Source organism: Armigeres subalbatus, chromosome 2, assembly GCF_024139115.2.
Source record: "Armigeres subalbatus isolate Guangzhou_Male chromosome 2, GZ_Asu_2, whole genome shotgun sequence".
NCBI classification, from domain to species: domain Eukaryota; kingdom Metazoa; phylum Arthropoda; class Insecta; order Diptera; family Culicidae; genus Armigeres; species Armigeres subalbatus.
Window position 1 is genome coordinate 21936502 of NC_085140.1, and position 14713 is coordinate 21951214.

General features: G+C 38.7%; 3 protein-coding genes across 8 annotated transcripts in view; 1 reads left to right on the plus strand and 2 right to left on the minus strand.

Moving 5' to 3' along the window:
- Positions 1–5191, minus strand: part of LOC134218157 (glycerol-3-phosphate dehydrogenase [NAD(+)], cytoplasmic) — a 50751-nt gene extending 45560 nt beyond the window's left edge. For all 5 annotated transcript variants that reach the window (XR_009981269.1, XR_009981268.1, XM_062697052.1 and 2 more), the window contains exon 1: positions 4774–5191. Coding sequence is in view for 3 of the 5 variants with exons in the window: in XM_062697052.1 (XP_062553036.1) it covers positions 4774–4817 (44 nt within the window). In the remaining 2 variants the exon portion in view is untranslated. The remainder of the gene's footprint in view (positions 1–4773) is intronic.
- A 3225-nt stretch (positions 5192–8416) lies between these two features.
- Positions 8417–14713, plus strand: part of LOC134218181 (endoribonuclease rege-1) — a 41065-nt gene continuing 34768 nt past the window's right edge. For both annotated transcript variants that reach the window (XM_062697090.1, XM_062697091.1), the window contains exon 1: positions 8417–8619. The gene's annotated coding sequence lies outside the window, so the exon portion shown is untranslated. The remainder of the gene's footprint in view (positions 8620–14713) is intronic.
- LOC134218183 (uncharacterized) lies at positions 8690–9967 on the minus strand. Its single transcript, XM_062697092.1, has 4 exons — positions 9409–9967; positions 9233–9345; positions 9086–9179; positions 8690–9025 (listed from the first exon to the last, which is right to left on the minus strand). The coding sequence occupies exons 1-4, from the start codon at positions 9688–9690 to the stop codon at positions 8906–8908; spliced, it is 609 nt and encodes a 202-aa protein (XP_062553076.1). The 5' UTR covers positions 9691–9967; the 3' UTR covers positions 8690–8905.

Consider the following 14713-nt stretch of genomic DNA (forward strand, 5'->3'; position numbering starts at 1 on the left):
ACACCATCCACTGTTGGTTTGATCATCATGGTAAGCTTCCCAAGAAAGCTGATATCGTCTAAATTTTCCATAGCTCTACGCCTAAAATCGCCTGGTATTCACGGCATTTTTTGAGGATTTTTCGTACAGTAAAGAAGCCGGCTTGATGATTTCGCACGAACTCATCCACTATTGGTGACAGACGACGGAAGATAATCTGGGATATCACTTTGTAGGCGGCATTGAGAATGGTTATTGCTGGAAAGTTCTCACACTCCAACTTGTCGTCTTTCTTGTAGATGGGGCATATGACCCCTTCTTTCCACTCCTCCGATAGCTGTTCAGTTTCCCAGATTCTTATAATCAGTTAGTGCAGGCAAGTGGCCAGGTTTGCCGGGCACATCATGATGAGCCCCGATACCATCCTAACCAACTAATTTATTGGTCTTTAGCTGTTGGATGGCATCCTTAATTTCCCTCAAGGTGGGGGCTGGTTGGCTTCCATTGTCCACTGAACTGACGTAGCCATCTCCTCCGCTGACTTGACTTTCTTTGCTCGTACGCTCAGCGCAATTTAAGAGTTCCTCGTAGTGCTGCTTCCACCTTTCGCTCACCACACGTTCGTCTATCAATCTGCGAGATGCGTTGAGCTTCTGATAAAACTTGCATGTTTCTTGAGAGTGACACAGCTGTTCCAACTCCTCCCACTCCGCTTTTTCCAGGCAGGTTTCTTCTCTTGAAAAAGGCGAGTCTGTTGTCCCCGCTTTCGTCTATAACGTTCCACGTTCTGCCGGGTATTTTGCTGCAGCGCGACCGCCTGCGCCGTGTCCTTCTCCTCCAGAATCAAACTACACTCTTGGTCGAACCAATCGTTCCGTCGACTTCATCCCACATACCCGACGGGCGACGTTGTTCTCCGATGCGTCGTTAATGGCTGCTTTAACTTTATTCCACTAGTCCTCTAGAGGGGCCCCATCAAGCTCACCCTTTTCCGGCAACGCTGCCTCGAGATGCTGCGCGTATATAGTGGCGGCATCAGGTTGCTTCAGTCGCTCTAGGTCGTACCGCGGCGGCCGTCTGTACCGAACATTGTTGATGACGGATCGTTTTGGGTGCAGTTTAACCATCACCAGATAGTGGTCAGAGTCGATGTTAGCCCCACGATATGTCCTGACCAGGGAATCAATTTTTCTTGGATGCGCATGCGAAACAAGCGACAAAGAGAATCAACGACGATGTTTTTGTCGGAGATAATAATGACAAAGGTCCGAACATTTTTGTCAGCAACAAAAAAGAAGACAATTTTGTTGTTAACTTTTTATTCCGTTATTTTGCATTATCTCTACAGTAAATTTCGGTTTTATGCCGGTGGGCGCTGAACTTTCCAATAGTAGATCGATTCCTCCTCTTCGCCAACCTGGGCGTTTAAATCTCCCATGATAATTTTGACGTCGGGTCTTGGGCAGCTACGATGTCGAATCTCTCGGTCCTTGAGCACATTGAAAGATGTGCAGTTCCACGAACCGAGTTTCCAATCGCTAGTCACTTTTTGTCACAGTGGTCTTCGCCGATTGTTTCGATCCGTATTCTCTCGCTGATTAATCCTTGCTGGTTTTTTAAATCTGGCTTACAGGGCCTGACCAACCCTTTAAATTTCCGAAGGACGATTCCACCAAAATTTCCTGTGAATCATTGTGCACAATTTAGCTTGTCCCTCGCTGGCCCTCGTAAGATGATTAGTCGCCCCTGCTGTTGACATTTCGGTAAATTTCGGCAAAATTCAACAAAATCTGTAGCATGATTCAAGTGTGTACATTGGTAATTTTGTTGTTTTTTTAATTTAACAGTAATGTTCATATAGCTTAAAGATTAGTATAAAAGCTATTATTTACAACACTACAGTGGCGTCCAGTGGATTAGAACATTGGATCCAGCGGATTCAGTGCAACCAGACAATAATTTATGTCTTGTTCGCCCAAAAGAAGTAGAAAAATTATTCATTTTTTGTAAACTAAAAAAATCTCCAGTTTACGACCAGATATGGAACGTATTGCTAAGCAATCTTCCTCGGTATAATTTTTCTCGCTAAAGCTTTTTCGGCATGTTTGAAAACTTACAAATTTTGTACCCTTTTGAAGCATGTTATAATTGCAATACCTAAACCAAATAAAGATACTACACTTTATTTAAACCATCGACCGATTAACCTTTTCCAACGATCAGTAAGCTAATGGAAAGATTGATATTCACTTAAATTAAAAATTGGTTCAAAGAGGGGTCACTCTACCGTATGCCAGGTATTACGGCCGTTACGCTGGGATATCGATACTCTGAAGTGGTGCGTAACGGTGTAAATCCGGTCATATCGCCAGGCTCGGTACAATACTGAAGCTGACGTTTCTAATCCCGAATTCCAAGGTGTCAGGCGACCCGTGTCGAGGGAATAAATGGCCTGGGGGGGATACAATTAGCCAGGCAGTTAACGGAGCCTGTATTGTTGGGTAGAATTATAAAAACGTAACTCAATCTTAGACTGGTTTCAAAGCCGACGGCATGAATCTCCAAGCTCCAGAGCGCTGACTAATTAGGAAAGAAGCAGATACGAATTTCGTGGATCTGATGAACTCTTTGACTAATTTAAGCTCTGTGTAAAGATGAGATTCCGAAATGCCAAACGCAATGAAATCAGATCTCTGTACAACAACGAATGGATTATTTTAGGTAACTCATTTTGCTCTCACCGCATCAAAACAAAGTCGGTACGGTATATGTAGGTTAACATGCGAGAGGTTTTGAAGGAACTGGTTTACGGTGGCGCTATCTACTAGTTTCATAGCGGCAAATTTTGCATGTTCATTAATCCATTCGGAACTCATAAGAAGAAACAAAAATATGCTCGAACTTCAGTACCGATGCATGGTCAATGCAGTATTATCCCACTTATTGTTGATGCCGAAAATGATTGATGGGCGCGCATTTGAGAGCTGGTACAAGCTATTTCTCGGAGGGTACCTCAATCTAAAAAAGGCCTTATATTAAGTTTGAGAAATATCTGAAAAAATACGACTACTTTATTTCTTCTCAATAGAAATGGAGCAAAGAGACATGCTCTAGACAAATGACACGGGTATATTACAAAAGTTCAATAAAATGGACGCAGTGGTTCATCCCGGAGTTCCGGACTCCCCTTAACGATCGATCCATGTAGCTGACGGCAAAACATCAGAGAACGGCGTACCTCACAGAGAAATACTTAGTCTAATCCTCTACAAAATATTCAGTTTAATGCAGATATGAAAATGATGCACGATGTTGGGTAGGTACTATCTGTTTGCTTATTCCACTGGCTACCTAGTATTGCATCGTAATGTCGCAGTTGTGCTGGAGAAACTGCAACAAGCACAGCAATCCCTCTAATCGTACCACCGGAAATGGAAGATCAAGATCAACGCCAACAAAACTCATCTTTTTCACCAAAATTTTTTCCCATCAGAAGATGAAGCCCTCGAAACCAACCTCAGGGTGAGATCAAAGCCAATGGTCAACTAATTACATGGTCGCATTCGCATGATGTTCAATACGTCGGTGCTATCCTGGATCGCAAGCTGAATTTTTCGAAATACATATCCACGAGTACAAACAGATACGACAAGCTAACCAACGATCTTTTTAATCGTGACATACATGCGCTCGTAGTTATCGGTTGAAAATCCAACGAAAAAAACCTCCTATCCTACACCCTACTGACCTCTACAAACTTGCTGGTTTTAACAAATCGACAATGGTTTCACGGTTTCTTCTGATCGTATATTTAAAAAAAATAATACCCATATTTCCTGAAACTATCCATTTGTTATTTCTAGTATGAAGGTTTTATCTAGTAACATAGCTCGAGAAGGAGCTACGTGTTACAAGTGGTATACAATTATTTTTTTCGTAGAAGAGTACTACTGTTTAATTATCAATCATTGCCATTTAGCTTGTAAATTAATTATCAAAATTAATAAAACTTTCAAAACATTTCTAGTCCATCTTCTGGCAAATGAGTCAGCCTAACCCCTAATAAAAAGCTACATCGTTAGGTACAGTAAGTTTTTTAGTCCCGGTATAGTTCTTATTCATGTCAGTGGCGTAAAACCTTGAAAATGTTCGAGTTTAAGACAACTCCTCATTTTTGAATAATTTAAAATCAATTAAATTTAAAATTGTCATTTGATATGTTTTTTCATGGCTTTTCATACAACATAAGATTGTTTAAAATTGTAATTTTTTATTGGGAACGATAACCGGTTAGTAGTATACTGCCGTGAATCGCATATCTGTCCCATCTTTGCTGGGTTTCCTATGCATATGGGACAAATATGCGATTCACGGCAGTATACACTTATTATCGGGCCAAGGAAGATAATCTTACTCGAAGCAAAACAAAGTTTTTTGGCCATCATAATCCTAGATTAAAATATGATGATAAATTGTGACACAAAAAGCATCGTTTTTTACTCAATAAACTTTAATTGTAATTTTCAAAACGTGTGATACACCTAACTGAATACCTATTTTATATTGTTTTCGATTGTTGCCTATCACAAAGGCATTATTGTGAGTATCCTTTTATTTTGGCATCACAATTCACCATTATATACCCACTTGCCATTATGCACAACACAGTTTACGTAACTTATATCCTGAATGACTAATGTCCTTCCTTGAGACATTTTATATAGACTAGCTTATTCCGAAATAAAACGCATATTTGTACCAGTAACCCAATATTCTGAATCAAAAATTATTTACCAGTTTCCGGATCCTACGATGCACACTTTTACCTTATCAGCCATGATAGCGACGGAAGGGTAAGATTGGAAGGAAACAAACAAGACACTGCTTCTGGCAAACTTCGGAGGAAAACTGCAGCCAAAGCACCACAATCACACAATCCACGGACACAAAAATAAGGCAGTCGATTCAACTTTTATATAACTTCGTCTCCGTTGTCGTCGTATGGCGCGCGACCAAAACAACGCTTTTCTTGATGGATGCTTGTCGTTAGATGGCACGGACAATCGACCGAAAAAAACGCGACACTGACTAGTTATAGATTAAAGTTTGCAGCAACACAAAGCACTTGCAGTGATAACTGCTAATTTTCAACACTTCAAGCAACGAAAACAATTTATTACAACCGAAGCTCACGAATGGTCGAAGTGAACTGAACTGAACAGACGATCGGTTTCGGATGTTCTTTCTTATGTTCTCGGCTGGAGAGGAGAATTTCGTCTCACCCGCCTCGGGTACTACGGCAATGTTGCCATTCTCGAAGTAATTCCTCAACTTTTCGTCAGATAAAGCAAAAAGAAACACAAAATGTTCGAAAATATCAAGGAACGAAACCAAGTAAAAATAAGAACATACACGACGATGTTAACTTTGACAGATCCTACAGCACAGCATAGGAAGATAATTTTAAAATGGTTATGATAAATTCTAGGCAAAATGTAATTAAAATCTGATTGATTGATACGGAAAAAGTTCCGAACTGTATGATAGATACATTTTTGGAAAATATACAAAAAATTGAGGTAAGCTTCTAAATATGTAATTGGGTTGTTTAGGGGTATATATGTTTTAACATATTCTTATTCTGCATAAAAAACTGAGCCTAACCCCAATTATTCAGAATTTGTGGAGCCCCGGAACTATTTTTAATTTGCATTTTAAATTTATATGGAACTAAAAATTTGTTCTTATGCTGCATGGGCTAACTGTCATTCTATGAATGTTAGTGTCATTCTATCGATTGAAATGGCTTATTGTTTGCTGTATAAAAATGTAAGGTTTACAAACAAAATAAAAATATGTCGGAGATCAGAAAAGCATGCTCTTTATATTAAACTGCAAAAAACTCGATATTTTTCTGAGCTAAACAACCCAATTCAGAACTTTTTTCGTATCGTACATCAATCAGATTTTAATTACACTTTGTCTAGAATTTATTATAAGCATTTTAAAATGATCCTCCTATGCTGTGCTGTAGGATCTATCAAAGTTAATAACGTCGTGAGTCTTCTTCTTATTTTTACTTGGATTCGTCTATAGCATAGGAAGATCATTTTATACTAATGACACACTGCTTATAATAAATTCTAGACAAATTGTAATTAATACCTGATTGATGTTGATACGGAAAAAGTTCTGAGGTTCATATTTGGAAGCTCATCTCATTTTTTTTTTGTATATTTTCCAAAAAAATATCTAGGTATCATATGGCCGGGGTTCAGCCAAATCGCATCAAGCGCCAACAAAAAATCACCCATTTTTCTGTCCAAGCTTTGGTTTAGCAGATTTAATTGATCACAAATCGTACCAGATATTCCTCAACCCCATAACTAAGGATATCCTACAACAAACGTACATAATATATGAATATATAATATATATATAATATATGAATTTATATGAAATGATTTTCGTTTTCGTTTTACGAATAAAATATAAAAAGTCACAGTTAAAAAGCAGCTTGGTGCGTTTTGGCAGAACCCCTACCATATGCAGTTCGGAACTGATATTGAATATGGATGTGGATTTTCCCATTAGCGGGTGGTTATTTACGCACACATAAAATTTATTTGTAAATTTCTTTAGATTTTTGCCAATAAAAATGTGTGGATTTTTATTAGTGTATGAAAGATTTTGATTGCAGTACTCAAATTAATCCATGAAAAAAATGTTACTTAGGTCCTTCTGCAAAGTTAAGCGAGATTTCACCGATACATATCCTCAGCTTGACATAATATTATTTATTTACTATTTTCTAAAATAAAAACTCAATGGCAACACTGCTATTCACAAATTTCCTGAACGTCACAGAAATGGAACACAACGGAAACATGATGACGTTTCGATTAGTGTTTCACGCATAATACTAATGACACACTGGTGGTACAAGTACCATGGTACAAGAATCTTGAAATGAGTTCCGTACTGATTATTGTCTTTATTAAAGATAGTCTTGGAATAATTTTCTCGTCCTCTTGTACCATGGTACAAGTACCACAGGTGTGTCCTTAGTATAACCTGAGACACGAAACGTTAAAGTGCCTCTATCATATCTCGCGTAACATATGTTTACGGCTTATAAACCAAAACTATGATTTTTCATTTTCTAGCATAAACGATTGCTTTGTAAATTATTCTTTATCGTAGGTAAAACTCCGTACTTAATATCTCTTAAGAAACACATTTATTGCTATTTTTAGTGAACGTCTCATGAACCATTTGCACCATAGTGGTTTTTAAGTCCTTTGTTGGCGCCCTTAACTACCATGCGGAATGTTTGCTTTGGTTTTTAGGCCGTTCACTTTATATTGTTTATTTAGAAAAACTAGCTTCAAGTTAATTCAAAATGTATATTCTTACTAGGTTTTTGATATATCGCATAGCAGAACTACTCTGGCTAACAAATCTAAACAAATCCGATGATGTTACTAGCTTTGAGCAAATGGCTTAAAAACCAGACGTGTTGCCGGTAATGCGAGTAAACGGCGCAATTTTTGTTTTAGCTGAAATTTTGGAGATTTCGAATGGTTTTTCAATTAATCTTAATCTGCTGTTATAATATAACTATTTACGTATAGTATTGACATGGTTTTGGCCATGAAATGAGTTTCAAATTCAATAAATGAATTAAATTAGTCATTGAAAACTTGAACCTCATTTTTCTCGGTTCAGCATTGTTGGTTTTTCGGCCGTAATCATATGTTGCTCGAGATATATAAATATTATGTAAACCACTTCTCAGGTGTTCGGTAAATTTTGGACTACTGTGAAAAGGCTAGTACGCTGCTGAAAAGTACTGTGCAAATAGATAGGAAACGGAATGGTCACGGAATGATTCCACCCTGAACTTCGTAACACTAATAACGCCTGCTGGGTAAAGTAAATGGAGCTGTCACTTTTCCTTACGGAAAAATATTCCATTCCATTATTCCGCACGGAAAAGTGACATTTCTCCCATACTGAATCGGCTGTCAAAGTCAGCAGTCCAAAAACTCCAGTAATCTGAGTTAAAAAAAGATATTTTAGTTACAAGATAAAGATTGTCGCTTAGGTTCCTTTTGTTCTGCTGTCCGAAACATGTGTAGTACCTAACTGTCAAATCGTATGTATTTTTCCTTCATTGACATTTAGATCCCCTATCCTCGCCAGCAAAAAATGTTCCGGACAGCGACGACAGTGACAAAGTTTATCTGGTATTTAACTAAAATATCTTTTGGGTTAAACTGTGTTATAGTTTATAAATAATATTTTTTGTGAATCTTTTGCGGAAACCACACACAAATAAACAAATAAGTACCACCCTAACAGAAATTTGAGTTCCGCGCGAAAAACGATATCAAAACAAAACCACGGTTGCTCTGAACATCATATTTTTGACAGTACAGCGTGCTTTCAAAATCTATACCAAAAAATTCGCGTTCAAGATTGTTGGTGCAAGTTTTTGCTTGATTTTGTGCTTCGTCCCGCATGTGGGCGCGTTTGAATTTATTCGTAAGATTTCATAAAACATTGATCAGAGATCAATCAAACTGTTTTAACCAAGAAAACATCTGAAAACAAGATTTGCGTCGTTATCTTTTCAAGGTAAGTAACGTTTCTTTATGGGAGCAAAATTTGATTACTCGTCATAAAGCAAAACAATGGAAGGGGCGTCCATGAATTACGTCGAACTTTTTGATGAGAAAGATTTTAATCAGATTAGTTGCGATTCACCTTAGAAAAATGTTTCATGCAAATAGTTTGAAATTCAGTATTATGGGTAATTTATGGATGTCGATTTCCGCTTCTTATTTTTATTTGTTTATGTGCTCAAACTTTTTAATAGGTACATTTTAAATAACTCGCTAGAATTAATTTCAAATTTCTCACTTCATTGGCTTTTCAATTCCTTGATTTCGGTTTCAATATTATCCCTGGCAGTTTTTTCGAATTTATCCCCAAACTCTGTGGTAGCGTAGATGAATGGGATGCAGTTGAAGGTTTGAAGGATCTAATGCATTTTTGAAATTGATTAGTTTAGATATACATCAGATGTATGAATTGGAATTACCTTCAATCTCATTTTATTGTAGGAACTTGTCTCCATCGATGAATACTCCTTCCTCAATTGTTCCGTATATAGTTTATAGTCTTCCGCTGAATAACTACAATTTACAAGTCAATAAATAACTATTGTAAGCTGAACTCTAATACCCACCCTAATATCGAAAGATCCAAATCCTGAAAGTAGGAAACATCTTCGTCCGGTAGATCAGAGCTTTCCACTGAAACGTCCCCCAATAGCCGTAGAACATTATTCTCCAATGCTTTCTGAAAGAATGAACATTATCGATCGTATAATTCAGCTTCCCATTTAGATAATTAGATTCTAACATTTTCAAGTTTGGCCTCCACTAGAAATTCCTTTAGGGCATCACAGTTTTCCTTGACGCAATCCTTGCCAGCATCGAAATGATAGTATTGAAACAAAAGTGCCAGCTGGAGACACAAGCTGGCGCCGGAAAGATGCTCAACCTTCCGACGGATCATTTGCTCTTCATTGTGATAATGCCTGTTTGGTTGAGCGTATTGTTGCTTCAACTTGGCAAGCCATTTATCCGCTACATCCGGTGGGATTTCCAGGGCCGTAGTAATGTTTTGCCAAATGGGTTCCATTGTTCAAACGATAGACTTAAAATATATTTATTTCCACTTGAAGACTAACAATCACACAAAACTAATAAAATGGATACTGGCAGAACTTCCAACAAAAGAAACTGGATGTGTAATCACTTATTATCAACAGTCATCCGTCAGGACTCGGTTGAAGGGTATGAAGAACACATGCGCAGTATGGTCTTACATCCATTCCTTTTATTTTGTTTTAGAGGAACTATACCAGTTTGGCCATGTTTCTAATTTGGCCAGTTTCTCGCATAAGGGGTCGTTCAAAAATGATGTCACAGATTTTAGGGGGGAGGGGGTCTAAGATTTTGTGACAGTATATGTATTACACTCAGCACTGGACTATCGAAATTCATAACTGGCGCTGTATGAATCTTCGACCGATTATTCCACCAGCAGTGCTTCTTATACGCAGTTACCTTCCAGAGTATTAAAGCGTCAATGGGCTTGTGGTCTGCATACCGGCCTTCCAACCCCGACGTCCATGGTTCGAATCCAGTCTGCTGCACTTTACTTTTTTTTAAATGAAAATCATCATTCATAAGGCAATATATTGAAATTCATACCGATTCCTTGTGGCAAATTTTCATAAGGCGTTTGATTGAAAATCATACGTCCATTTCCCTCAGTGTAGGTATACAAAAAAGTGTGACACAGGGGGGAGGGAGGGTCCAGAAATCCCAAAAAGTAGTGGACGTCATATTTGAATCGCCCCTAACTCCTAAAATACAGCTATTTTCGAGGGTTTTATTAGCTCTAATAGGAGATATATTCCTCATACTTCTTCACTGTTGAAATTGATCATTTTTTTGAAACTATGCAATTTTCTGGGTTGGGAAATTTAGGCGCTAAGGTGGCCAAAAACCGGTACACTTACCCTACCCCAGCGGTTCTCAACCTTTTCCTTGATAGGTACCCCTTCGATATTTTACATTCATTGAGGTACCCCCTATTGTTTTTTTGTTGTAAATGAAAATAACCTCATAAGATATATGGAAAACGGACCTGAAAATTAACTCAATATATGGCTCTTCAAAATGTTGTATGAAATCTTCGTTATTCTGTAAAACTTTGCTATTCAAATTAAATTTACACATCAAGCTTTCTATAAAGACTTTGATGACCATTGTAGGCTTCCGAGCTTCTTCAAAGTAAGCTTGAAAGGAGGCTTCCGAGCCTCTCAAAAGGAGGCTTCCAAGCATCTTGAAAGGAGGCTTCAATACCTCTTGACAGGAGGTTTCCAAGCTTTCTGAAAGAAGGTTTTCGAGCCTCTTGAAAGGAGGTTTCCAAACCTCTTGAAAGGGGGTTTCCAAACCTCTTAAATGGAGGTTTAAAGGAGGCTTCCGAGCCTCTTCAAAAGAGGCTTCCGAGCCTATTGAAAGGAGGCTTCTGAGCCTCTTGAGAGAAGGCTTCCGAGCCTCTTGAAAGGAGCCTTCCGAGCCTCTTGAAAAGAGCCTTCCGAGCCTCTTGAAAGGAGCCTTCCGAGCCTCTTGAAAGGAGCTTTCCGAGCCTCTTGAAAGGAGCCTTCCGAGCCTCTTGAAAGGAGGCTTCCGAGCCTCTTGAAAGGAGGCTTCCGAGCCTCTTTAAAGAAGGCTTCCGAGCCTCTTGGAAGGAGGCTTCCGAGCCTCTGGAACGGAGGCTTCCGAGCCTCTGGAACGGAGGCTTCCGAGCCTCTGGAGCGGAGGCTTCCGAGCCTCTGGAAAGGAGGCTTCCGAGCCTCTGGAAAGGAGGCTTCCGAGCCTCTTGAAAGAAGGCTTCCGAGCCTCTGGAAAGGAGGCTTCCGAGCCTCTGGAAAGGAGGCTTCCGAGCCTCTGGAAAGGAGGCTTCCGAGCCTCTTGAAAGGAGGCTTCCAAGCTTACGAGTTATCAACGAAGTTACTGAGCCTTCACGCCTCTCAAATAGAGGGTTTCAGACCTCTTAGTTTTAGATTTAAGTCGTTAAAATTTTTGTTCTTTTAATCTTTTGTTGCACAGACCATCATGCACTATGCAGGTTGTAGTGGGCAGGATTCGATAGGTTTTGATTTGCTGACCGCCATGCATAATACAATATAAAGTTTTAAAATTTAAAAATACATAAATATTGAAACAATATCAATAAGTTTTATCGGAATTGTAATACATCCGCCATTACGCATTTTGGTCTGAGGTACCCCCTGGGGCTGGCAAAGGTACCCCTAGGGGTACATGTACCCCAGGTTGAGAACCGCTGCTCTACCATATATTGCAATCGTCATGAAGGATCATATCGAATCGCATCAAAGCACTTTTTCTGAAAATTATTTTAATTTGATAGGGTTCTAAAAAAATTTCTTCTAGTAGGGGGGGGGGGGGGTGTTAAGCAAGAGGTAAGAAGTGAATTTTTTATTTTATATTTTGTTTGTCAAAAGCGAGATGATGAGAAATGAGAAGTGAGTGATGAGATGTAAGACAGAAAGAAGAAGGAAGAACTAAGAAGGAATAATAATAAAAGATAAAGAAGAAGGAAGAAAGAAAAAGAAGGAGAAAGAAGAAAAAAAGGAAGAAAGAAGAATGATAATGGAAGAAAGTAGAAGGAAGGGTAAGAAAAAAAAAGAAATAAGGAAAAGTGTGAAAGAAAAGGAAGAAAGAAGGAAGCGGCAGAAAAAGAGAATAAAAAAAATAGGTCAAGGAAAAAAAGAGTAGAAAAAAGGGAACAAATATAAGAATGAAGAAAATTGGAAAGAATAAGGATTAATTTCCCATAAAGTTACATCTCACCAGTAACATACAACTTCTCACTTTTCACTCCTCAGTTTTCACTTCCCACTTCTCATTTTTCACTTCTCACTTTTTATTTCTCATTCCTTACTTTAAATTTCTCATTTCTCACTTTTCATTTTTCTCTTCGCCTGCTCCTCTGCTCACTACTATCTCCTTACTTTTCAATTCTCAAGTCCCATTTCTCAATTCTTACTTTTTGTATCTCACTTCTTCCTAAGGAAGAAAGAAGGAAGAAAGTAGAAGGAAGAGGATAGAAATAAGAAGACTTCTTACTTAGTAATAAGGGAAAAGAAGAGGAAAAAAGTAGAAGCAATAGGGAATAAGGAAAAAAACTCACTTTGCTTTTCTTACTTTTCACATTTCAATCCTCACTTCTCATTTCATTACTTAGTTCTCACTCCTCACTTTCTTCTTCACACTTTTAACTTCTTGCTTCGAATTTATTAATTCTCATTTCTCACTTTTCATTTTTCACTTCTCACTTCCCAATTCTCATTGCTCACTACTTACCTCTCACATGGCACTTTTCACTTCTCATTTATCAATCCCCACTTCTCATTTTTTACTTTTCAATTCAATTCACTACTCACTTACTTCATACTTCTCACTTTTCACTTCTCACTTTTCACTTTTCATTACTCACTTTCCACTTCTCACTTCGCCCTTTTTACTTTGAATGTCTCAGTCCAACTTCTCACTTCCCATTACTCACTTTTCTCTACTCACTATCTTTATTTTCAAATATTCGGCCAAATGGCCCGACACCGTGTGTACTGTGCTTGTTAACCGTTTCTGACAACATCGGGTTAGGGACTCCGAATAATAGCAATGAAAGGAGGCTTCCTAGCCTTTTGAAAAGAGGGTTCTGGGGCTCTCGAAAGGAGGCTTCCGAGCTTTTTTTAAAGAAGGCCTCCGAGCCTTGTAAAAAGAGGCTTCCGAATCTCTCGAAAAAAGGCTTCCGAATCTCTCGAAAAAAGGCTTCCGAACCTCTTGAAAACATTATTACGATGTACCCCCTGGGGCCAGCGAAGGAACCCCCAGGAGTACATGTACCCCAGGTTGAGAACCGCTGCCCTATGGTCATAAGGATGTAACCGGCGCTGTAGTTGACCATTGAAAAGTTTAGAGCTCTCAAACTGTGAATATTGAGGTTGGAAAGCAACTCATCATGCTTCATCCATTGGTTCCATGTGCAATTACGATTGTTCTGGTCAATTACTGAGTAGCAACTACGAAATGTATGATCACAAGCTCACGCTCAACTGAACACTTTTTTGGTGAATTAAACAATCACCTACATAGATCGGGTCCCGACGTTCAATCCGTTCAATCGAGGTGTACTTTTAGCGCCAAAAGTCAATATAATCAAAGCCAATTTTGGTTGTTTTTTCGAGCGCAGTGACCATTCTTAGTTCCCATCGTATGAGTTAGTCTATGAAGAAGAAAAATGAGTAAATCATTCTATGTTTTGAATAATCATGCAACGTTTTTCTAAACTCGGGGTGAAGTTGAAGAATATTTTGTGCTCTGCTATGGACGCCGCCGATATTACAAAAAGGTCCATATCTTCTTCTTCTATATAAATAAAAATGAATTTCTGTCTGTCTGACCCTTATAGACTCGGAAATTACTGAACCGATCGACGTGAAAATTTACATGCAGAGGTTTTTAGGGTCGGGGAAGGATGGTTTGAGACCCCTCCCCCTTTCGGAAAGGGGGGCTCCCATACAAATGGAACACACATTTCGGCTTAAATCGAGAACTAATCAGAGAATAAATCAATTTTAGGCGAAACAAAGTTCGTCGGGTCTGCTAGTAGGTAATAAAATAACCAGAGCCGTAGCGTGGACTCCCAGTGCCCTTGGCGAAACGGTTATTAGGCGCCCCTTACTTTCATGCATGCTCAAAACAAAAAGCATTATAAGAACTTGGATATTTTTGAAATCAATTAGCTTAGGTCCTTGCTCATTGCTCGATCCTGGGAAATGAGAAAACGGACTCTTTGGATAAGGTAGGCGATATGGAAGGTAATGTTTACGATTGGAAAATAACCTTAGATGATTTTTACCTATTAGTTCGTCAGGAAACCTTGATCAGCTGGCAGCAGGAATGGGAAGTTGGGTAGATGGCTGTATTTAATCTGATCTAAAGGAACATCTCCGGGTCCGAAGAAAACAACCAAAAGAAAAGGAAAAGGTTGGCAGGTATCTGTCCTTTCAGTGTTATCGCCCAAATAAATTGTTTTGTTCGCTCCGTTACAGAAGTGAATGGCA

What these genes read in the sequence shown, in the direction of transcription:
- LOC134218183 (XM_062697092.1), bottom strand. Translation starts at nt 9,690, where the DNA reads ATGGAACCCATTTGGCAAAACATTACTACGGCCCTGGAAATCCCACCG. An exon ending in TGGAGGCCAAACTTGAAAAT is followed by an intron (nt 9,346 to 9,408) that starts GTTAGAATCTAA and finishes TCATTCTTTCAG; the next exon opens with AAAGCATTGGAGAATAATGT. An exon ending in ACAATAAAATGAGATTGAAG is followed by an intron (nt 9,026 to 9,085) that starts GTAATTCCAATT and finishes AAAATGCATTAG; the next exon opens with ATCCTTCAAACCTTCAACTG.